The sequence below is a fragment of the Miscanthus floridulus genome, chromosome 7, assembly GCF_019320115.1.
Source record: "Miscanthus floridulus cultivar M001 chromosome 7, ASM1932011v1, whole genome shotgun sequence".
Lineage (NCBI taxonomy): Eukaryota > Viridiplantae > Streptophyta > Magnoliopsida > Poales > Poaceae > Miscanthus > Miscanthus floridulus.
The window spans coordinates 114388635-114411678 of record NC_089586.1 but is presented as its reverse complement, the minus strand read 5'-3'; the positions used below and the strand labels follow the sequence as shown (position 1 = coordinate 114411678).

At 42.4% G+C, this 23044-nt stretch overlaps 1 protein-coding gene across 1 annotated transcript; it reads right to left on the bottom strand.

The window, feature by feature from the left end:
• Window positions 1-1401: 1401 nt before the first annotated feature.
• On the bottom strand, window positions 1402-18580 carry LOC136466098 (protein-tyrosine-phosphatase IBR5-like). The gene is made up of 7 exons (XM_066464574.1): window positions 18541-18580; window positions 17679-18073; window positions 16500-16586; window positions 16380-16431; window positions 2600-2657; window positions 2404-2510; window positions 1402-1868 (listed from the first exon to the last, which is right to left on the bottom strand). Exons 1-7 carry the CDS (start codon window positions 18578-18580, stop codon window positions 1567-1569), a joined length of 1041 nt encoding a protein of 346 aa, XP_066320671.1. The 3' UTR covers window positions 1402-1566.
• Between the last annotated feature and the right edge of the window lie 4464 nt (window positions 18581-23044).

Below are 23044 nucleotides of genomic sequence, written 5' to 3'. Positions count from 1 at the left end.
ATGTGAAACGTGGATTGTTTCGAGTTCTCTCTTGGGGTGTGCTCAATGGAATTGTCTGATATAGCTAACTTTCGGGGTGCTTAGTGTCTAGTGGAAGACGAGCGCCTCCGAAAGCGTGTTATTTCGGACGGTTCTGCCACAACCAGCGATCGGAATCAGCCTTGGCAGCGGTGAGCTCTGCCACCGAGTCGTGGAGGCGGCGATTGGATTAAGAGATCCCCTTCGATTGGTCATCCAACTTGGTGAGGATCAACGCCAACTGATCTTCAACCTTCATCATCACTTGCAGGTGAGTGCGGTGTTCGTGAGCCAGAGCGTCGATCCGAGATTCGATTGCTGACCCGACAGACCTTGGCTCGGACCTATGAACTCGTGCAATCAACACCGAAGTGGATCGCGGAGATCTGCCGACGGGGATTATAGTCGCGATCAAGGCAACAAAGAGGGGCGGATCAAAGCGACGAACAGAGGCGGAAGTGGATAGGGAACGTGGATGGATCGAACTGAATCTGATACCACATGTAACGATACTAGGAATGCGGATAGCACAAGTATGGATTAGAACAATGAGTATGTGTATTCGGTTACAGATATGGTGGAAATGGAGGTTGCCGACGATCTCTCAAGCCATAGCTCGCCACCAGTTTGCCGACGCCAACCAAGACAAAACGAATCCGTGTTCCACCCCCGTCTTTTAACTACTCTCGATTACAACTGTTGTCGCACAGCAGGCTCACTCGATGCAACGGGCCTGATGGTCTCCCATTCTGGGCCGACGTATCTTGTATTGGGTCTCCTCTTCCTCTTCAGCCTTGGACTCTTTGAGATAGGTAGCTTGATGTTCTGGACCGTGACACCACATAGACATAATAGAAGTGCAACCACATAGACATAATAGAAGTGACGTGGTGAGATTTTAATCTCTACTCAGACATAGCATTAGTTGAACTCAAATGTCATTTTTTTAGTCATAGATTGAGGACTCATATATATGGTCATATTTTTTTAGTTCGAGTATCAAAGTGAAAATCCATGAAAAATTTGAGGAACCATGGCACGTTTTACTCGAAAGTACAATTTGTGCCGCCGCTTGATCCTCTCGTCATCAGTCAGAGGCACAATTATATAATCCAGTATGACTACGGGCTACGCGTAGCACATCATTGCATACATATGACATAACTAGAAAATTTAGGATGAAGAATACGGGTAAGAAATTTCATCAGCTGCAGAAATTATACGTGAAAAGAACAGAGATATCAGCCACTAACCAACGCTTCTAAGCGTAGCGCATCACTGCATCCGTACGACATAACCGGAAATATAGGATGAAGAATATGGGTACTTGGGTAGGAACTTTCAGCAGCTTTGCTGAAACTATACGAGAAAGGGACAGAGATATGAGCTAGAAATATCTATTACTATGAGTTGAGACTAATGTCATAGTCATTCTAAAGCAAAGGTCGGTTGCCAGAGAACCATTTCTCAAGTGACAAAAGGCAAAACCTCATACAGTAGGTTTACTTCTGCAGCATGGAGATTGAACAGCGACATCGTGAAATCATCTTAAGAGCTGTCCATCAGGTTCTCTGTTGAAGTTGGGTGTACCCCGCCATCACTATTGCTATCTTGATGGTTAACTTCCGCTTTCCTCTCAGCTCCAAAAGTGAAATTGGTGGGGCGATCATTTGGGTTGACTCGCTCAAATATGGATGGCATAGTCATTTGGTTGAACATAGGCGCTTGGATGTCACCTGCTGGTTTTTGATAACCAAATCCAAGAGAAGCAAATGATTCAGTGGGAACCAAGGGTTGAGCACTAGGTCCAAAAAGCCTCATCTCATACTCCAAAAGCTCATTCTGAGAAGCTACACAGAAGAAACATGTTATAATTACCTAATGACACCATAAATGTGAGAGTCAAAGTTTATGTACTTCTTTTCTTTTTCCTTTTTTTGGGTGGTGGTGGTGGTGGTAGTGGTTGGGGGGGGGGGGGGGGGGGGGTCTTTTTCAAAGGGGTAATTATAATTTGAACAAATCTCAAAATTCTGGGAACCTCGTCACAACACTACATTAACAAGGGAAGGAAAAAGATTACTGCATAAGTTGTTGTGTGTGTAAAGTTTCAAGCAACAAAAGCAATAAGGGTGTGAAAGATGTTATATTCATTCATGATGTATTAATCTAGTATCTGAAAATTTGATAACAGAGATACGAACTACACACAAGAAACTAAACAATGGAGTTTAGCAGTGCTTATTCACTATGTATATACATTAGACTACTGTCAATTCAGATAAGAGAAAAAATGTTATCATTTGATAGGCAAGGAACTAAGGATTCATAATGCAATAGAGATGATATCTTAATTACTCAACAAGCTTCAAAGGGTATGAAGCTAACCGTTTGTCAGTTGAACCTGCGGTCTTCGGTCTTTCACCCATTGAAAAGACTGTACAAGTCTCCATCCTCTAGACTTCATCAAGAAGGCTGCAACAATAGCAGCAGACCTAACAAAATGCGTTCCAAAGAAGTATTCATCAACCAATCGCAACAAAGTAGACAGCATAAATGCTAATAGTTCATCACAATCAAGTACCTGTTTTTTCCAGTCATGCAATGAACAAGAACACGTGATTTATCTCTTTCACATTTCTCTGAAATTGCAGAGAAGGAAATCACAATACCATATTAGTGACAATAAAGAGGTATAATAGCTCAGTACTTGAGAAGTATATTACAGTCCCTTCCCTAGTCCCCTTTTCCATGGAAGTAATTTTTATCTGTGGAAACTTCAGAAAGAAGCTGTTGACACCAAAATTTGGCAAGTTTACCCTGACACGAAGGAGTCAGCTGATGATGTCAAAGGCAGGAAAATCTCCTAATTAAAAGATATTTATAATCAGGGCAGGAAAATATTCTTTAATATATTTGGAGAAGCATTTGGGAAAACTTGACGTGCAGGAGCTCTTCACCGGCCAAGAAACATTGTTTAATATATCTGGGAGAAGCAGATGTCCAGAAGCTCATCACATGAAGGCAAAGGAAAGACAGGAAAGCCAAAAGATTGTTTAAGCTGAATCATCTCCGTTGCCGAGTAAGAAAAGATACGATAATCTAGAGCTGAAGCAAGGCTAATTCTCCCTCGGCGGTTGGATGTTGGCGCCTGGTATGGAAATCAAAGTTCAAGTTCAGCATGCCTCACGTAGGTGCCATATTCTGGAGTCATCAATTTAATATGGTACGGAATCAAATAATCAATGCAAGTTTAGGCCTAGTACATAGACTTGTCGGCTTATATACATGGACACAGCCAGCTGACCACCTGGTGTACGTCGTACATGATTGGCTTTTGGAGCAAATGTGTGCAGGACGTGTTAAGCTGAGTTAGATTGGATTTGATTCGACTATCTACGGAAGGAAGCTGATAAATATTATTACAAGATCGCGGACTCTAGTATATATCAAGGAAGAATACGTCAGCCAAGAAGATTTATTAGCAAGGATTCTAAAAAGGGTAAATTAGAGTCCATATACTTTAGTATTTCTTTTTGATTGTCAGGCAAGTTACGAACATGGCTTGTTAGGAGTTATTAGCCCAGGGTATAAATATAAACCCTCGGCTATTGTATTAAAGACATCCAAACATCAATCAAAATCAGTCTTTACTTTTTTTTTGGCTTCACATCAACCCTTAGGAGTAAGAGTAATGTATCTTTTCAGCGAGTTCTTTAGCAAACAGGGCTGCATCGACTGATGGACCTCCAGCTTGCTTGTGAGTACCGTCACGACTTGTATTGTGCTTGTAAAGCTACATCAGCTAATTGATCTTTTATGAGCCATAATATAAGTTAGTTATCGATCTGTATCATAGTTTATAAGGCTGCATCAGCTGATTGATCTCTTACGAATCATAATATAGATAAAGTTATCGATCTTGTGTTAAATAACTTAATGTTTAATACAATATCACTAGTTATCGAATCTGCTAAGATTAGTAAGATTTTTCTTGCTATTTTTGGTTGATTCGCCAAGTTATCGATCTTGTCATAATTAATATTTCATTAATTATAGCAAATCAACTGATTGAGATAGAGATAGATCGGCATCATATATCATCTTAATTGGTCATCCTTTGATCTGGTCACGCTTTAAATCTCATAATTGATGACTTAATTTCGCTAGATCGGCTGTTTTATCTCTATTCCAATCAAACATATTATGCATTTAAAGACATGTTTCAATCTTGAATAAACTCACTAGTTAATGAGATCTAATCTAATGACACTACCATAGCTGCATCGATCTGGTCGAACCTCACGGGTAAGACTTCAGATTAGAAATTATTGATTAGTGATTTTGTTCATGATCGAGATATGTACTCTGTTTGTTTGCTATGTCTGCATCGGCTATTTTAGCCGATTGCCTATGCTCTCACACATATAGCATGTTTTTATGAATCTGTTGACATATAGATGGTTTTATAGATTCTTTGGCTTTAGTTTGTTATCATTATCATGGCTGTATTGATCTGGTCGAACCTTACTGTTGATGATAATAGATTAGATTCAGATTGTTTATGGATTCATTTATGGTAAACAGTCAATTGTTCGCGAGTTATACTCTTTTCATCAAACTTATCGGCTCAATGTTTTATACTGATCATGTTCTATTTAGCCGATGATGTTTCTGATGTTCCATGAGCATCGGTTATTTTGATTCACATCATTATCGTTTAATGTTAGCCAATAATCCTTGATTTAAAGATCTTCATTTCATGGATACGCTGGATATTGACTATTTAGTCGATAGCCTTATTGAATCGGCTATTTGGCCACATATTGGAACTGTCTGGTGCAACATCGATATGTTCCACCTTAAACTACTTATTATTCTCTCCTTGTCAATTGCATGGTCAAATTAACTAGCACGCCTTTGATCCCGAAACCGACCGTTATTGTGTTGAAGCTAAGCAGATCTTTGGGTTCACTCCATCAAGATCATCCGGCTTGCCGTGTGTTGATTACATCGCCACACTTTTATGTCAACACACTTTTTGGCACACTTGGTGGGACCACAGTCCTTTGGTTAGAAGTCAGATACTCATCAGGTTATGTTTGATCGACAAGGTTCGGCCAACAGAAGTGAAGAAGAGCAAATATAACGTTATTCTACACTTGGCCAATGACCTCCTAATTAGTTTAATGGCCGATATCATCAAGGACAAGTTCAAAAGTGGTGCACATAGGAAAGTTTCTAGAGGTTATCACACGAGCAAGGCGTTTTGATACACGTCCAATAATCAGATATATCGGTCCAAGAAAAATGGAAAATTAATGCGGACAAATCGGAATCCTAGGGCGACATGTTAGTTGCATATAATGCGGAGTCAGATACGACACAGAGATTACAAGTAGAACATATATGGATTCTTTTAAATCAAAGCAAACGTGGAGCAGACGCAAGCAAACAAGGTTAGAAGCCATACATGCAAGCTATGTTACACGGATACGTCCCTGAAGCCGCGTATCGCGTATCCGATACGTATCGGATATGGATACATGTCCGATATGCCCAGGATACGTATCTTGCGAGTATCCTTTTTTTATTATTTTCATGAAAATCGGATACGCCGTCGGACACATATCTTGCGTGCCGATACGGCCCAGCCCAGTGCAAGCCTAGGAAGACTGACCTTATCCTCTGCCCTGATGCCCTAGCGTCCGCTGTTCGCTGTCCGCGTCACGCCGCATCCCCGCGCAGCGCCGCAACCCCGCTCGCCGGCCGCTGGCCACCGACGACAAGCCTCCGCCTTCGCCTCCGCTCGTCGGCGACGAGCCTCCATCCCTACTCGCCGGCCGCTAGCGATGAGCCTCCGCCTCCGCCCGCTGGCCGCCAGCGATGTGGATCTGCCTCCGCTCGCCTCCGTCCCAACTCGCCTCTGCCCTGCGACGTGGATCCCGTGAGGTAATCCCCTTCCCTCTTCTTCTCCATCTACTTGCTGCTTGATTTCTTTGCTCCCCACGCCGCATCCCCACTGGGCGACGCACAAGAGGATCGCAATGGATGCCGCGCGCGGGCTGTTGTACCTGCACGAGCAGTGCGACCCCAAGATCATCCACCGCGACATCAAGGCCGCCAACGTGCTGTTGGACGAGCACCACGAGGCCGTGGTGGGGGACTTCGGCCTGGCCAAGCTGCTGGACCATGGCGACTCGCACGTCACCAAGGCGGTGCGTGGCACCATGGGCCACATCGCGCCCGAGTACCTCTCCATGGGGCAGTCGTCGGAGAAGACGGACGTGTTCAGCTTCGGGATCCTGCTGCTGGAGCTCGTCACGGGGCAGCGCGCGCTCGAGCTCGGCAAGGCCTCCGGCGCCTTGCACAACCACAAGGGCGTCGTCATGCTGGATTGGGTATGTACTCCTATCCGAAATAAAGCTTTTGAAATCTATATATGTCGCTTAGGAAAGATTTATTTTAATATGTGCTATTATCTATTTTTATTTAAAAATAGTAAAATGTATCCGCGTATCGGGTTTTTTAGGAAATTGCCGTATCCGCGTATCCGTATCCGTGCTACATAGCGTGCAAGCGTCAAACTACTCAAGGCATCAAGCTGACGGTTGTATTGAGATTGAATTGAGCTTTCATCCATTGGCTATTATCATCGGCTGCTCCATCACTTCCATCGGCTCAAGACACTCAGTCAGCTCTGACATTCTAAAGCCGATGATGCATTAGGGATCAATGTCACTGAGTGGACCAAGACAAAAAAAGATCTATCCACATAGAACAAGATCTCATCGCTCTGCTGTGCAGATCGTCAAGTTTCAAGAAAGAGCGTTCAATCTTGTAACCATGTATAGATCCAACAAACAGTCCAGGACGTTCATGAAGCCGTGCGGACACCAAGCGTACATCTACCGATTCCAAGGAGGTAATGCATCTGCTAAATACGTACAACATACACGCTATTATCACAAGCAAACAGGTTTTCTGCTTGGATTTATTAACTGAACGGATCGACGATCGGCTGTAATTTCATCGGCTACTGTCGACAAAGCCGTCAATATAGAGAGAAGCTATGCAAATTCAAGAGGCTAACTGATCTGGGAAATAGGATAGTGGTCAGCTCCGCCGATGCCTAAATCTTTGATTGGTGATGGCTATTCTAGAGTTAAAATATTTGAATGGAACATATGTCATTAGCAGACTGGCCAGAATATTTTATTATATATGTTAGCAAGGCTGCTATTGTCATCGATCTACTACTATTCTCATCGGTCTAGGAAACAACTACCTTACCAGAACGAAGTATTTGGGCCGATGACATCAATAGAAGCAGATCAGCCAGAGCATAAAGTCGATGGCTTGCTGGATAGAAAAGATAGCTGAGCTCCTATTGATATGTCCAAGCCACCATGCTCACGACAACAACGTGGTGTCGTTGAATATAGAACACGGGTCCTGCTAACTACATATTTGCCTCCCAAACCGACGAGGGCCGATCACTTTCTAAAATAGAATCGGCTGTGAGCATAGCACTTCACGTCATTTAAAAGGAAAGAGCTAACACGTTACAGTGCCACGCATGCATATATACATGTTGACATATATGAAGAAGCTAGCAAGTGTGTATACGTCCATGCATGCTATGTGCTTCTCAAAATACATGAAGTTGATTAGTTGCTCAGAAGAAAGTCATACAAAGGATTCCTGCTCCAGATTGCCAAAGACCATAGTGCATCCATATATAAATAAGAATCGGCTACTCCCCTCATCTGCATCAGCTAATCTTTCACCTCCATAGACTCCAAGAATAGATATACAAAGACTGGCTTGGGTGGCCAGTACTGGCTCAATTTCCACTTCAGCTGATGCATCAAGTGATGGAGCCATTTGGCCTAGCAGACACGACGTGGCCGGCTCAGGTAGAGCTACCGCTAGCAATGGTACTTCAGCAGTGGATGACCGCGCGCGACGTGGGGGTCTTGGATACACCAGTGGTGCTCTGAACGCACAATCGACTATGTAGAGCCGATGCCGCCACTACTAACCAAATTTTGCTGCCGAGACAAAAGAGGAAAAGCATCAAGAAGTTGAGTCCAATTACTATATGAGCCAAATGGAACTCTATTGCCGATTGGGAATTATTATATTTGGAAAGAGATCAGGACACGAAGTCCAGGTACCCCACGGTCGTCACATGAAGATAAAAAGCAACAGAAGCTAGCAGATTAAGGAAAAGTGGACACATCATGACCAGAGAATTGGGATACATGTCTGGCTTCTCGAGATATGCTCATGCATGGCCGATTACTATATTCGGCTATGTGCGGATAATTTAGTTGGGATGGGGGCAGACTCTAACTTGTGCAGATGGTGAATCAATTTACAGTTCCATCTTCTCCGTAGCCAACATATCAGTTCATGACACCACTATAGTACCTAGGTTGAGGAGGGCTAACTAGGAATCAACAATAGTTGACCTACGTGTGTTGTCAAAAGAAAAGTTCAGATCAAGTGGGCTGATAAAGTTGAGCAAACTAAGAATAGACGATAGGCAGAGGAGATATTTTTTCTAATTAACTCACCATCAGCCGGATAATTTTGAAAAAAAAATATCACATTCCCAGTGTCCAACCTCATGGCCAAGGGGTTGAGCCGATAAAGATGCTAGGCGATCACTTTTAGAAATGGAATCGGCTGTGAAATTAGCAAGTCTCTTCATGTAGGATGAAAAGAAAAAACTGAATCGGCTGTTAGTTCAAGACCTTACCCTTCAAGCTGATGGAGTCTGCAGCCAATCGGCAAGGGCGTAAAGCTAGTGAGATATCGGTTTCTGGTGCAACATTGGAAATTCAAGAATAATCAGGTGAAACCAATGAAGATCGATATAGCCGATGACCATAGCTGGTTTGGCTGGAGCCAATGGGATTGCTGAGGTCAGATTAAGTTTTCCTCTATGGATTATTATCATCGGCTGTTCGACCAAACATATTTTTTGATAAAAAGAAAAGTCATCATGGGAGGTTACATCAGATAAACGAAAAAAATTTAGTAACCTGACTGTCGATAGGAGACCGTTAGTTTTAAGATTTGAAAATCATAAGAAAAATTGGTTCCAAGTATTAAAAGGTGCTCAGAATTTATATTATGGAAGCCGAGAACAAAGGATGACTTTTTATCGTCAGCAGCGAGATTGGAAAACAAGCCAGGAGAACAAAGGAATTACTGCTTCTTTAAGTTGTCGATGTCTATGCAAGGAAGAGCAAGATGGATGGCTGTATACATGGATACGTGGCGTAAAGAAGCCATAAGAAGCCATCACATGCGCGAACAAGGAGGTAGCCGATGTTCATGTGCTATCGACTAGTCACAAGCAAATAGTCGATAGTCGGGAAGAAGCCAATGTTCATGCTTGTTACCTCCGACTCCAGATATAGCCAATTATAAAAGATATCAGCTTCTATTACAAAAGTATTCGGCACTATTCTGAGGCATGTGTAGGAATTCACGTACGAAGGAAGTTGAAGAGGACTTGACTTTGCCTACCAGTTACGCATTTGCATATGAGATTAATTTAAAAGCACAAGAGATAGAGTCTGAATACCACATATGTGCACATGGCCACGTTAATGCTTGGAGTATGAAGCTCGGTGTTGGATGACAATATCCGAGTGAAGAACAGAGCAGAAGTAGACTTGCTTATTCAAAGACGTAACACCTTGGCTATTCAGCATCGGCAAAATAACAACTCACATTCAGGCACTGCTGTAGTGGCTAGTAGGTGTCGGTGCATGGCAGCATCATGGTGGACAGCGCACCAATATGTCGTCGATCTGATACTATCCTCCTCAGCCTAGGAAATAATTACCTTGCTAGAAATCAAGTGTTCAGGCTGACGATGCAGACGGAAGGCGATCGGCAAGGACAGCTCAAAGGCCGATGGAACCCAGATAAGCATCATGGAAAATTAGTGTATATGCGATGCTATCTTGTGCATGCAGAAGATGGCTTGCAAGCGTCTTGGAGTCCAGTTAGAGCTGTATGATAACAACAAGAAAGCCAAGTCTGTTAAACGTATATGTGCATGTCATACAAGGGAATTCCAAGAAAGATATGGGCATACATATGACTACAACTGATCGGCTGGATAAAGCCGAATGAAGCACAATCAATCATTTATGGACTACAATTATATTTTGACACTTTTGCATGCCTTGCTAGCTTGGTTATTTACGTGAGGAGAAACAAAGGAAAATATTTATATATCATGTGCAAGACAAGCCCAAGATCCTCAAGTTCAGTCAACAGCAGGGGGGCAAGATCAAGCCCTGCAAACACCAAGGGGCAAGGTCAAGGTCAAATGACAAGGGGCCAACCACCATCACAGCAGTCACCAAGTGCCCCTATCACACAGACAGCTTAGCCTCCTACTGGACGAACCCAGGTGTACTCAGTCTAGCAGCCAACCCCGCCAATTACTCAGCAGGTCATGCAACGGTCGGCTCAGGAAAGATTCAGTACCTCATATCAAACACCACAGTTGGGCCATAAAATTGCTCCATCCGTACAGAAGGGACAGATCAATGGAAGCACAACAAGAAAACCAATAAAAGCCGATGGCCAGAAGTTCCAAACATACTATCATGAGATAAAGATGGAAAAGATTACTTCTGATCGGCCGAGCATCTAGAGAATTGCTTGATGGCTCACTGAAGGTAACTTCATCCTTAGCAAATGAGGGCCTCATGATCAAAGGAGTACAGACCACTGCTCTGAGAAGTATCCTATGCCTGTTGAAAAGACAAATAAACTAAGAATACAAATGTTGGGTAGTCGAAAGACACGAAAAATAAACTCACTAGTTTTCATCGGATTTCTCTTTCTTGGTGAGTTTCAATAGCCGATGATGCAATGGGTGAGGCAATCGGCTAATTAACGTTTGGAGGAATCTCCATCCATCGACTCCTCTTAAATGATCCATGCAGCTGATGAAAATATAATAAAGAATTATTTGAGCTAGCTTAGATCAGAGGAACCATCGACTCTGATATAGAGCCCATGATATTCATTGGCAACAAGCTGATATTAGCATTTGTTCGGCAATCTATCAAGGTGCTATTCATTAAGGCTGATTTCTTCAATCGTTCTCTAGATGTTGTTTGCTGGGAAGGTCAAAGCTTTATCTTGGACGATTCTGATAGGTTCATTCGGTTGGTAATGGTGTGGCATCGCATGTCAGGTTCATCCAAACCATGCAGGTCGTTGCAACACTAGAGTTAATTATGTCGCAACTCCTAAGCAATTTACAACATGAGGCCACTGATGATTTGTTTATATATTTAAATCAAGAGTGAGTCGACATGTGACTATAATATTCATCGGCTCCATAGTGAGAAGATCAAGAGCATAAAGCTGATAGTTTCCTGATAGAAAAGGAAAAGATGACCAAGATTCTCCAGCTGGTATGTTCAAGCATATTAATTCAGATACTATAATAGCTAAACCTCATGGCCGAAGGGCAACGTACGGATAGAAATCCTCATGGACATTCTCAACTACTCGCTCACCGACTCCTCTATGGGGTGAACATCTCATTGAATCGGCTGTTGGTTTGCCATCATCGTTGCAGCTGCATTCTTATTCTCTGGCACCTTGGGTCTCGCTGGTGACTATGTCACATTGATGCTTAGCTGCTTTATTGCCAGCGTCGACGTGGCTACAATCGGGGGGCTTGGTACTCCTCAAATGGTCTATCAAGATCCTGCAGATACTTGTCCAAGTTGGGCGCCAAGGTATCGGCTATGAGTGCTCGGAGTATATTTTAAATATGGTGGCCGAGAACCGAGGCACTATACATGTGCATGGCTATATTAGCTGGAGCTCAACCAGTTCGACTTTATTATCTACAACGCCAACGTGGATGTGCCGAGGCACGAGTACTCCTCCTACCTAGACTAGAAGATGTAGCAACAGATATACAGAAATCAGTAGGGGTCAGCTCAGCTGCACATGATTGATAGAGCATCTGGCCTCGAGGCTAATTGCTTCTATTTCTAGCAATGAATCAGGCCCAAAACTGATTACGTTTACTGAGCTTGGCACACATAAAACTGTCACAACATTTGACTCGAAAGCTATGCTGGTCATCTCGTGAAGGCAAACTGAAGGTTCTATTACGTGTTCTTGCATCTATAGAGAAAATACAAACAGTAGTAGGGAAAGGGATAAATATTAAGCATATTCCTCTAGCGAAGTATATGAACTAATGACCTTCCCCGATGAAAACCGGCTGCAAGTTCGAGACCCCGCCTTTCAAACCGAAGAATAATTTATTCCTAAAAAGCCAATGAAGATCAGACATCATTGAAAATTGGAACTCAGAGTCACATCGGCTGAATATTTTAATGAAAGACTTCAAGGCTGATTCTAATCTATTCGTTCAGCCAACAGTGGTTAGATACTGCTCCAAGCCACCATACATCAGGATTTGTCCGTTTGCTTAGGCCGGCGCCACTTCCAACTTCTTCGGCGACAACCAGGGATTCCACGAGCTGACAAAAGTCGCCGAGCAGGCCACAAAGCACACTGAGGTGACCAGGCTCAGGATGGAGGTACATGCATGCAGATATGAGGTATATATTCTTTATTCCTTGCTTTTCCTATCACCTGTGAACAATTTATCATAAGAAAACCATGTCATCTAAGTAGTTGATGAATGAGATATGGTATGATGAAAGGAACCTTGCTTCTTTTTGCAAAGTACTTGGGAAATTTTCTTACAAAACTTCAAAATCAATAGCTTGTCTCCTCGATGATATTGAATTTTCTACCAAGGCCATATGTTATCATTAAAAACCTTCCACATAGGCTGCTTACTTTGTGTTGAGTTTTGTCAAGTCTTGTTGACCCTTGTTAAGAGATTTATCATGCTCCCAAGATCAAGATCACGTACACGCCTCATATATATGCTGCTTCTACACTGAAAGTACACAAAAACATGCTTTTCATCCACCTCATAATGTTCTGCTCCTCCACTGAGAAAAGACAAAAATATGTTTGCTAGGATTTATCAGAATAAATGCTCCAAATTCTTGATAATATTTCTCTCAAAAGTTTGTTGTAAAAAGAGACATGGGTTATGCAAGAATATAAAAGATGGGCACAAAAGAGATCCAAAGTAAAAAAAAAAAGGAGAAAAAAGAAAAAGAGATGAGAATAAAGATAACCCATGTTCTCGCAAAAATATTCCACAAGAGAGAAATATATTTCAGGGAGCATAGTAGAATTAGGTTAGCCACTAAATATTCCACACACATGCACATCTTGATCTACGAGTATGACACTTCTCTCCTTGGATCCAGGGTTTGACTTTACGATATACGCAAGGTAAGTATGCTATATATTTTATCCCTACCCGAACTCCATATAAGCTTTTTAGAAGTAGGGTGAATAGAGGCGAAACAATGTCTTGGTGAGGAACTATACACATTGAGCGAACTGAGAGAATCATTTGAGGAGCAAAGCTATGTTTTAATTTAAAAATCTTTCAAAAATTCAAGTTTTCTGAGCAGGAGAAGTGAGGATGACTGGATTCTAATCCGCTACATTTTTCAACCACCCAAGACGGTGTGATAGACACTTCAAAGTTCACATGTATAGGTGAGGCTTGGAATAAGGTAATATTGCTACCGGTGAATTCTTCAGCTCCTTACCAATGATTTGATAGCCGATTATAATTATAGACTTGGGGGGCCAACCCTAAATCGACTAAAGCTGATGAACAGCCAAGAGGTTGAACCCAAGTAAGTCATCAAAGCCAAGTATTGCAATCAGATGTCGCTGACTCGGAAAATAAGACCATTGGATCAAAATAGTTCGAAGCATGCAAATTCATACTCCGGGAGGCCTGTGTTGACACCAAAATTTGACAAGTTTACCTTGACATGAAGGAGTCAGCTGATGATGTCAAAGACAGGAAAATCTCTTAATTAAAAGATATTTAAGAATCGGGGCCAGAAAATATTCTATAATACATTTGGAGATGTATTTAGGAAAGCTTGAGTGCAGGAGCTCTTCACCAGCCAAAAAACATTGTTTAATATATCCGAGAGAAGCAGATGTCCAGAAGCTCATCACGTGAAGGCAAAGGAAAGACAAGAAAGGCAAAAGATTGTTTAAGCTGAATCATCTCCATTGCCGAGTAAGAAAAGATCTGATAATCTAGAGCTGAAGCAAGGCAAATTCTCCCTCGACGGTTGGATGTTGGCGCCTGGTATGGAAATCAAAGTTCAAGTTCAGCATGCCTCATGTAGGTGCCATATTCTAGAGTCATCAATTTAATATGGTACGGAATCAAATAATCAATGCAAGTTTAGGCCTAGTGCATGGACCTGTCGGCTTATATACATGGACACAGCCAGCTGACCACCTGGTATACGTCGTACATGGTTGGCTTTTGGAGCAAATGTGTTCAGGACGTGTTAAGCCAAGTTAGATTGGATTTTATTCGGCTATCTATGAAAGGAAGCTGATAAATATTATTGGAAGATGGCGGACTATAGGATATATATCAAGGAAGAATACGTCAGTCAAGAAGATTTATTAGCAAGGATTCTAAAAAGAGGAAATTAGAGTCCATGTACTTTAGTATTTCTTTTCGATTGTCAGGCAAGTTACGTACATGGCTTGTGAGGAGTTATTAGCCTAGGGTATAAATATAAACCCCCGGCTATTGTAAGACTACATCAGCCGATTGATTTTTATGAATTATAATATAGATCAAAGTTATCGATCTTGTGTTAAATAACTCGTTTAATACAATATCACCAGTTATCGAATCTGCTAAGATTAGTAAGATTTTTCTGGTTGTTTTTGGTTGATTCACCAAGTTAACGATCTTGTTATAATTAATGTTTTATTAATTATAATAAATCACCTGATTGTGATAGAGATAGATCGGCATCATATATCATCTTAATTAGTCGTCCTTTGATATGGTTACACTTTAAATCTCATAATTGATGACTTAATTTCACTAAATCGGTTGTTTTATCTCTATTCCAATCAAACATAGTATGTATCCAAAGACATGTTTCAATCTTGAATAAACTCACTAGTTAATGAGATCTAATCTAATGACACTACCATAGCTGCATCGATCTGGTCGAACCTCACTAGTAAGACTTTAGATTATAAATTATTGATTAGTGGTTTTGTTCATGATCGAGATATATACTCTGTTTGTTTGCTATGCCTGCATTGGCTATTTTAGCCGATTGCCTATGCTCTCACACATATAGCATGTTTTCATAAATCTGTTGACATATAGATAGCTTTATAGATTCTTTGGCTTTAGTTTGTTATCATTATCATAGCTGCATCGATCCGGTCGAACCTCACTGTTGATGATAATAGATTAGATTCAAATTGTTTATGGATTCATTTATGGTAAACAGTCGATTGTTCGCGTGTTATACTCTTTTCATCAAACTTATCGGCTCAACGTTTTATACTGATCATGTTCTATTTAGCCAATGATGTTTCTAATGTTCCATGAGGATCGGTTATTTTGATTCACGTCATTATCGTTTAATATTAACTGATAGTCCTTGATTTAAAGATCTTCATTTCACGGATACGCTGGATATCGACTATTTAGTCGATAGCCTCATTAAATCGGATTTTTGACCACATATTAGAACTGTCTGGTGCAACACCGACATGTTACACCTTAATTTACTGATTATTCTTTCTTTGTCAATTGCAGGGTCAAATTGACTAGCACGCCTTTGATCCTGAAACTGGCCGTTCTTATGTTGAAGCTAAGCAGATCTTCGGGTTCACTCCGCCAAGATCATCCGGCTTGCCGTGTGTTGATCACATCGCCATATTTTTGTGTCAACAGAAGCGCTTGGGGAGAAGGCTTATGTGCAATATACAAACAGAAAATAACCTGGAACACAGAAGTACATATAAAAATGTCCATCCCAGCTTAAAAAAGACATGAACCAGGTTGAATGGAAGAAGCAATCAAAAACCAGGTACAAATAATCATATAATGAACCCATTACTTCAATAGGCAGGTAGAAAAAAAATGGAGTTTGTTAGGATGACTTGCAGAGGATATCTACTCGAGTTCAATCAGGTAGCAACATGTTTTTTACCGCCTGTTCGTTTTGGCTTATATGATCGTGGATTATAAGCTGGAACAGTATTTTCTCTCATACCAAACCAGCCAGCAGTACTTCTAGCTTATAATCCACGATCGTTTCAGCCGAAACGAACAGGCTGAAGGAAAAAAAAGTAGTTCACGACTAACTGTACACTTAATTCCACACCGAAATGCTGAAAGATCAAACAGATAATACCTAGATACTGGTTTGCCTCATCAAAATCCAAAGGCCTGGTAATACCTAGATACTGAAAGAGCAATCAGGCAGTCTGTTAAGCAAATAATAAGCATAGTAATTAATCTTCAATTATCATACCGAAGCAAGCTCTAAACAGTTAAGGACAACATCTATTTTAACAGTGAGGCAGGAATATACAAAAAGTTGGCAGTCAGGTACGTGAGCCTACAGATTCACAAGAAAGTAACCATATTGAGAAACTAGCCGGAAATAATAATTGATGTGAACACGCTGTACAGCATCAACATGACAGCAACATAACTATTCCCTATTTCCCTCTATCCCAAATTAGGTCATTTTGCTTTTCTAGTTACATAGCTTTTGACCTACACCTAGATATATGCTATGCCCAGATACGTACATATCTAGAAAAAGCCAAAACAACCTATAATTTAAAACAAAGAGAGTATATCACTGAACCAAACAACATCCACCTATCTACTATGAAGATTATACGTCAAATTCAACTAGCAGTTGTAACATAGTTAACATTTATGGAAAATAAAGAATCATACTTATCACTGTCCAACGAAAATTAATTAGCAACATCCCATAACCATCATGCCACTCCATATTATCTCAATGAGCATAATTATCTCAGTTAAACTATCAAGCCACTTCCATATCAGGTTCTTTTAATTTCAGATACCATAGGAACACTTGCCGATTAAGAAGCCAAATTTGGGTAATCATCACCACAGGCTACACCTCATTCCTTAAATAGTATCTGTTAACTACCAATTATCACAAGTGAAATGATTTTCTGCTATCCTATTCAATCAAGCTCCACATCATTGAATTGTCAAATACCCCTGTTTGAGTTTCACATCCAGTTCAAGTAAACCCCTCATATTAATCGCCTTCCCATGTTCTGCATGCTCTTTCTTCACTTAAACCCACTTTCCATTCGAGCAAATAAATAACAAGACTGTACAGAACAAACACATTCCCGTTCTGTTTGCCATAAGCTAAACCTACAAATATAACCTTTCAAGCAACAACAGTACAAATTAATAGCCCGTGGTCTATCCTGTGGAAGATAACAAACAACAGATTGACCAAACTGTCATCAATAGACCATGAATGGTCATAATATGCCAAACCCTAGATAGCGCCAGCTGCCCAGCAGTACTATCGCTCTCCAACTTCTTTAGTTCTATTTGGACGGGGAATCGATCTCCATCTTTGGAGACGCGGAATATAATAATCACAAAACAAAGAATCGGATGTGGATCATCTAGAAAAGAGGGCTTAAATACGTACGTTAAGGATGTGCGTGATACTGAGCGTCCTGAGGACCTCGGAGCGTGAGGCGTTGTCGTAGCTCCCGAGGAAGAGGAAGTCCTTCAGCACCTCTGTGGGGAAGGCGGACTCGTGCCTCGCCGGGGCACCCTCCCCGTCCGACGGTTTCCAGCGGTGGACGCACACCCCGCAGACCTCCCCCTCCTTGTACTTGTGGTAGTGCCCGCAGATCCCGCACGGGTTCTCCCGTTCCCGTTTCCTCTTCGCCTTCCTTCCCCTCTCCCGCCGCCGCCGCGGCGATGCTAGGTCCCGGTGATCGGCAGGAGGCGGTGGACTCGTGCGGGTGCCTGCCTCGGATCCAGGTCGAGTCGACAAGGTTGATTTGGGGTTTTGGGTTTGAGTCTTTGGGACTGTCTCAGCAGACCCAAACTCAAAATGGTTAGCGAGAGACCCAAAATCAGCCTCGGGAGATTTATTTTGGGTTGCCTGAGAGACACAACCCAAATATGGGTATCCTCTCTCCTAGAAACCCGTTTACAGAAAGAATTCTCTTTTAGGTCTTGTTGTTGGAGAAGATACCGAATAGGTATTGAATCTTTTTGCCTGTAGCGCTACCCAAAGTATGAATGAGTCTTATATTTTAGGTGGTGTTGTTGAAGATAGCCTGAGAAGAAGAATAGCTGATGACAAAGAAATCGGTGGGGACGGGGATGTCACGGTGGGACCGCCTCGTCATCCGATCGGACGGATGGCTCCACGCTTCACACAGATTTGTCAGTTAGTGCATCTCCAAGATGCTCTTTATATTTTTTTCTAATTTAAGTTTTTAAAATATTTTTTCTAATTTATAGGAATAGAAATTTTGGTGAAAAAATACCCTCCAACAGCCTCTTCAATTGTATATCAAATATAAACATCCTCTATGTCGGATTTCTTTAAAGATGGAGAGCGAGGGCTTTCTAGACTGCGCATGAGATATGAAAATGTTATTGAAGGGTACAAAGATATATGGTGTGTTTGGTTTACTGGCTTAATTATAGCCTGACTAGGATTGTAGCTTGGCTAGGATAAGCCTGGTTCTAGCAAGCCAACATAAGTGTCTAAGTCTGGCTAGCCCCACAGCGTATTTGGTTGCCAGGTTTATTTTGATATAGTCACATCTTCTCTGAATTGGTAAGTCTATCCCCTATGAGGGATGTCGATCATATGGTGGGCATCCTCGGTACAGGATCCAAATGATTTTCAATAAAATCTGTACAAAAATTGAAGCATACACAAAAACATCCAATGTCACCGCATAGGATCCAAATGATTTTGGATAAAATCAGTACAAAAATCGAAGCAAACACAAAAACATCTAATGTCGGCATGCTCTTCCATGACATGGATCTGCACCTAAGAAGGTCGAGCGGGGCAAGCAAGGCGAGCAGCAGGGCAAGCACGACGATCGCGGCAGAGCCACCGAGTTGTTGTTCGAGTCTCCACAACAAAGCATGGCCACCACAACAATCATTGTCCGAGCATGGCAGAGCACATCCACCACAACGAGCGCGATAGATGCTGTTTGAGCACGGCAGAGCACGATGAAAGGCCCTTGTTTGGTTTTGGTAATTAAGTGACAACCCAGGTGAACTAATTATGTTTAACGTGAGATACACAGAAAAATAGTCCACATATACATGTGTGTGAGCAACATATGCCATGGAGGTAAAAATGGCTCGGAGATGTTGCAAAACTCACACATGTGACGATGAAGGAGCTCATTGCACATGAGACATGACATTGAGTCATGTGATCAAGGTGGAGAAGATCAAGACATGACTTGGCTCAATGGACCGGTTGCAAGTGTGAAGGGTAAGTTGAGTGATGACTTGGCACTGATGGACCAAAGCAACGATGAAGAGCAAGTGAAGTTAAGATCAATGAACCAATATGGTCACGTAATGATATGGAGTGGATCATGTCATTGTCGATTATGTTGGTGCATGTGTTGCATCAACACCGGAGGAGTTGGAATGGAATACGCAAGAAAAAAGGTATAACCTAGGGCATTTCATTTCACAAGTCATAGGTGTGTAGAGAAGTTGATGACTGAGTTTATGATATATGGTTGTACTATCAATAGGGGCAAACTTATTTGCATATCGATCATCTAGTGCCACTTGAGTGATCTAACTTTGCATCGTTGCTAGGATCGAGTGGCGTGGCAAGTTGAGTGGCTAACTCCTTAAAAATGATAGTGAAAATACTAACACACATACAAATGGTGATGTACACTTGGTGATGTTGGCACATTTACAAAGGAGGAGAAGTTGGAGTTGAAACGGATCAACTCGATGAAGAAAAGGAGGCGAAAGGATGTCACTGTGAGTGACCAGACGCAGTACCTGACGCTGGACATGCACGTCTAGTCATGCTCAGCAGTGAAGGCATGGTCTTGGCAATGTGACCTAACGTTGGCATGAAGTGGTGATCTGGCTCACCGAGGGTGCGTCCGGTCATCGATGACATAGGGTGACATAGGCGACTGTGCAAGAGAGAAGAGGACCTGACATGGTGGTGCATCCGATCGTCGTATAGCGCCTATAGAACCTCTCTATAAACAACCTGACATGCGGTGGCTGAAACTGATCGGCGCGCCCGATCGCGTGTTGGTGGCTCATGCGGGGACGATCTGACACTGCTTGGGTGCGTTAGGTCGTGGACTTAGCGCGTCTGGTCATCTTGACCATTGGCACATGAAGTTACCATTGAGATCGGGTAGCTCTAGATGAATGTAGAGCGACACATGGGCGGTGGACAATGACTGGACGCTGGTCGGGTGCATCAGGTCATTATAACCGGCATGTCCGGCCGTGCCAAAAAATGCCTAGTGAAGGGGTAACGGCTATTTTAGCCCTTGAGGCTATAAATAGAAGTGTTGACCGGTCTTTGGCCTAGAGCTAAGCACCCTTAAGCCTTGGTGGCTTATGTAGGTGTGCTTGGGAGCCCTCTAACTTACTTGTGCTTGATAGTGATCATCCGATCGAGTGAGTGAGCGATTCTAGCGTGATTGCATCGAGTGGCACTAGGTGATCGAGTTGTAAGCCGATGGTGCTTGTTACTCTTGGAGGTTGCCACCTCCTAGATGGCTTGGTAGCTTATGACTCTGTTGAAGCACGCGAGAAGATTGTGTGTTGCTCTAGAGAAGGATTTGTGAGGGGGTTGTGCTCACCCCATGGGGATCGCGAAGAGCAACTCTAGTTGAGTGTGTTATTGAGCTACCCTCACTTTTGGGTAGGTTCTTGCGGTGCCCGACGTGCGGGCTTGGCGGGTGATGCCAATTAGCCGCTGAACCACCAAGTGAGCGGTTGACACAACGGGGACGTAGCTTGGTGGCAACCAAGTGAACCTCGGGAGAAAATCACCGTGTCAACATTGTCTTCATTATCTTTTCGGTGGTTTGCATTCCGTGCAACACAAGCTTGTATTTACATTTCATACATTGTGCTTGTGTAGTTGCTCTTATGACTAGCTTAGTTTTAGTAGCTTGCAAGTTGTCTTCTGGCTTGTGTAGCGTAGAAGTAGCTCCCTTGCGTGGCTAATTTGATTTTAATAACCTTGTTAGTCTTATTGCTTAGTTTGTGTAGCTAAGTAATTTGCACTCTCTAATGTGGCTTGTGTAGCTTTGTTATTGAGCATTGCTAGTGAGCTTAGGGGCTTTGTGCTTTTGCTTCACTAATTGTGTAGGAGCTTCCTTGGTTGTGTGAAGTACTAGTGCAGAGGTTTGTGTGACCTTACTCTAGAATTAATTAGGTGAGCTCTAGTGTTGGTGTTTGATGATTGGGAACCCATCACGGGGGTATCCGGGACGGTGTTCAAAGGGCTTCGGCGTACACAGAACTCGACAGTAAACACAAAGAGATGAACGATTTATACTAGTTTGGGCCCTCTTGTCGAGTAATAGCCTTTACGTCCAGTCAGCGTATAGCCTTTTGTGTTAGATTGATTGTATAATTGTTAGGGTTACAAGGGGTGCATTGTACCTCTCTTTATATAGGGGAGAGGGTAAGGACACATATCTAGTTCTAGTCGGTTATAAGAGAAGAGTCCTAGTCTTATTATAGAATCTAGCTTTCATAGTAAGCCGACTAAGTCAATCTGGAATAGCTTGAAGTCTATGCCACCTTGTCTCGTGTCCTTCAATAGATCATGGGCCATCCTAGGGCCTATCCAAGTAGTACCCCATGGGGAACCCCTAGGACCCTAGTCCATCAAGCCACTGAGTGTGTCATGGTTGAACTCAGAAGCCTTCTTGTTCCTCCTGATCTTGCCGAGTAGAAACAAGCATAATCCGAGTGCTTTCATGAGTGAAGCCATAAGATGCTCTATAAAGCCTTCGGGTGACGTGCACTTTTCAAAAAAGTGCACTCACTGAGTGTAGCCCCTGATCCTCTTACTGTTTACAAAATAATAAGTTAGAGGGTCTAAAAGAAAAAACATTCATAGAGGATATGTACCCTGCAGCCCTTGAGCCTGTGTCCAAGTACTTGTACTCAAGATAAGGATCTAAAAAGAATGTACTCAAGGATGAGAGTGTCGGCAAAAATTATTGTCATGTCTGCTTGTACAGAAGCAGGTAAGATGTGTTAAAGTTTCATGCAAAGCTTTAGTATAGTTGGTCCAAAGATGCTCATGATATTCATGGGAATATGCCATCAAAGGTGCTACCGGGTGTACTATGATTTCACATGTGCTGGGAAAAGGCTGTCTGTACACTAAAAAGGTATAGTGGGACACACTGTACCCTTGTAGTGTAGCACATGAACCTATGTAGGAGTCAGTAGCTTGTCTGTGTATTCTGCGTGAACCTGGTCCATAGGCAACATAGAGACACCTATAAAAACCCTCCTGGAGAGCACTTGAACCTTAGTTGTAGAAGAAGCAAAGTGGCTCAAAGTTTGAAGCCTACAAATATGGTGGTGAGTGAAGTGGACCAGCCCCCAGGAGTACACGGTTGGTATAACCAAGAACTATAGTGACTAGAAGAACTCTTGTGAGAGGGTTTAGAGGTATGCTAAACCCGTAGTTGTGCATAATAGAGTAGCCTAGAATTACAACTAGAAGAAGTCTTGTGATGGCTGGTAGAGTGGCACATCTAGCAGTCCCATGTCAGTTCTTCTAGGGTGCCTATCGATGTCTGTCCATGAAGGGTCATACCTAGACCTGAATGTGTACAAATGGCATCGGCTAGGTGGCAAGATGTGCAAGTAGCTCATCCTTCATACCAGCTAGTAGGCTTCCTCTTGCAGTAGCTATGCTCCCAAGGGTAGTCGGCCAACAAATGTTCCTATTCGGATAGTCTACTCAAGGTTCTAGGCTAGGACATACCGCACTTCTGT

What these genes read in the sequence shown, in the direction of transcription:
- LOC136466098 (XM_066464574.1), bottom strand. Translation starts at nt 18,580, where the DNA reads ATGTTTATATTTGATATACAATTGAAGAGGCTGTTGGAGG. An exon ending in ATTGAAGAGGCTGTTGGAGG is followed by an intron (nt 18,074 to 18,540) that starts GTATTTTTTCAC and finishes CTGCTGAGACAG; the next exon opens with TCCCAAAGACTCAAACCCAA. An exon ending in ACTGTTTAGAGCTTGCTTCG is followed by an intron (nt 16,432 to 16,499) that starts GTATGATAATTG and finishes TTGCTCTTTCAG; the next exon opens with TATCTAGGTATTACCAGGCC.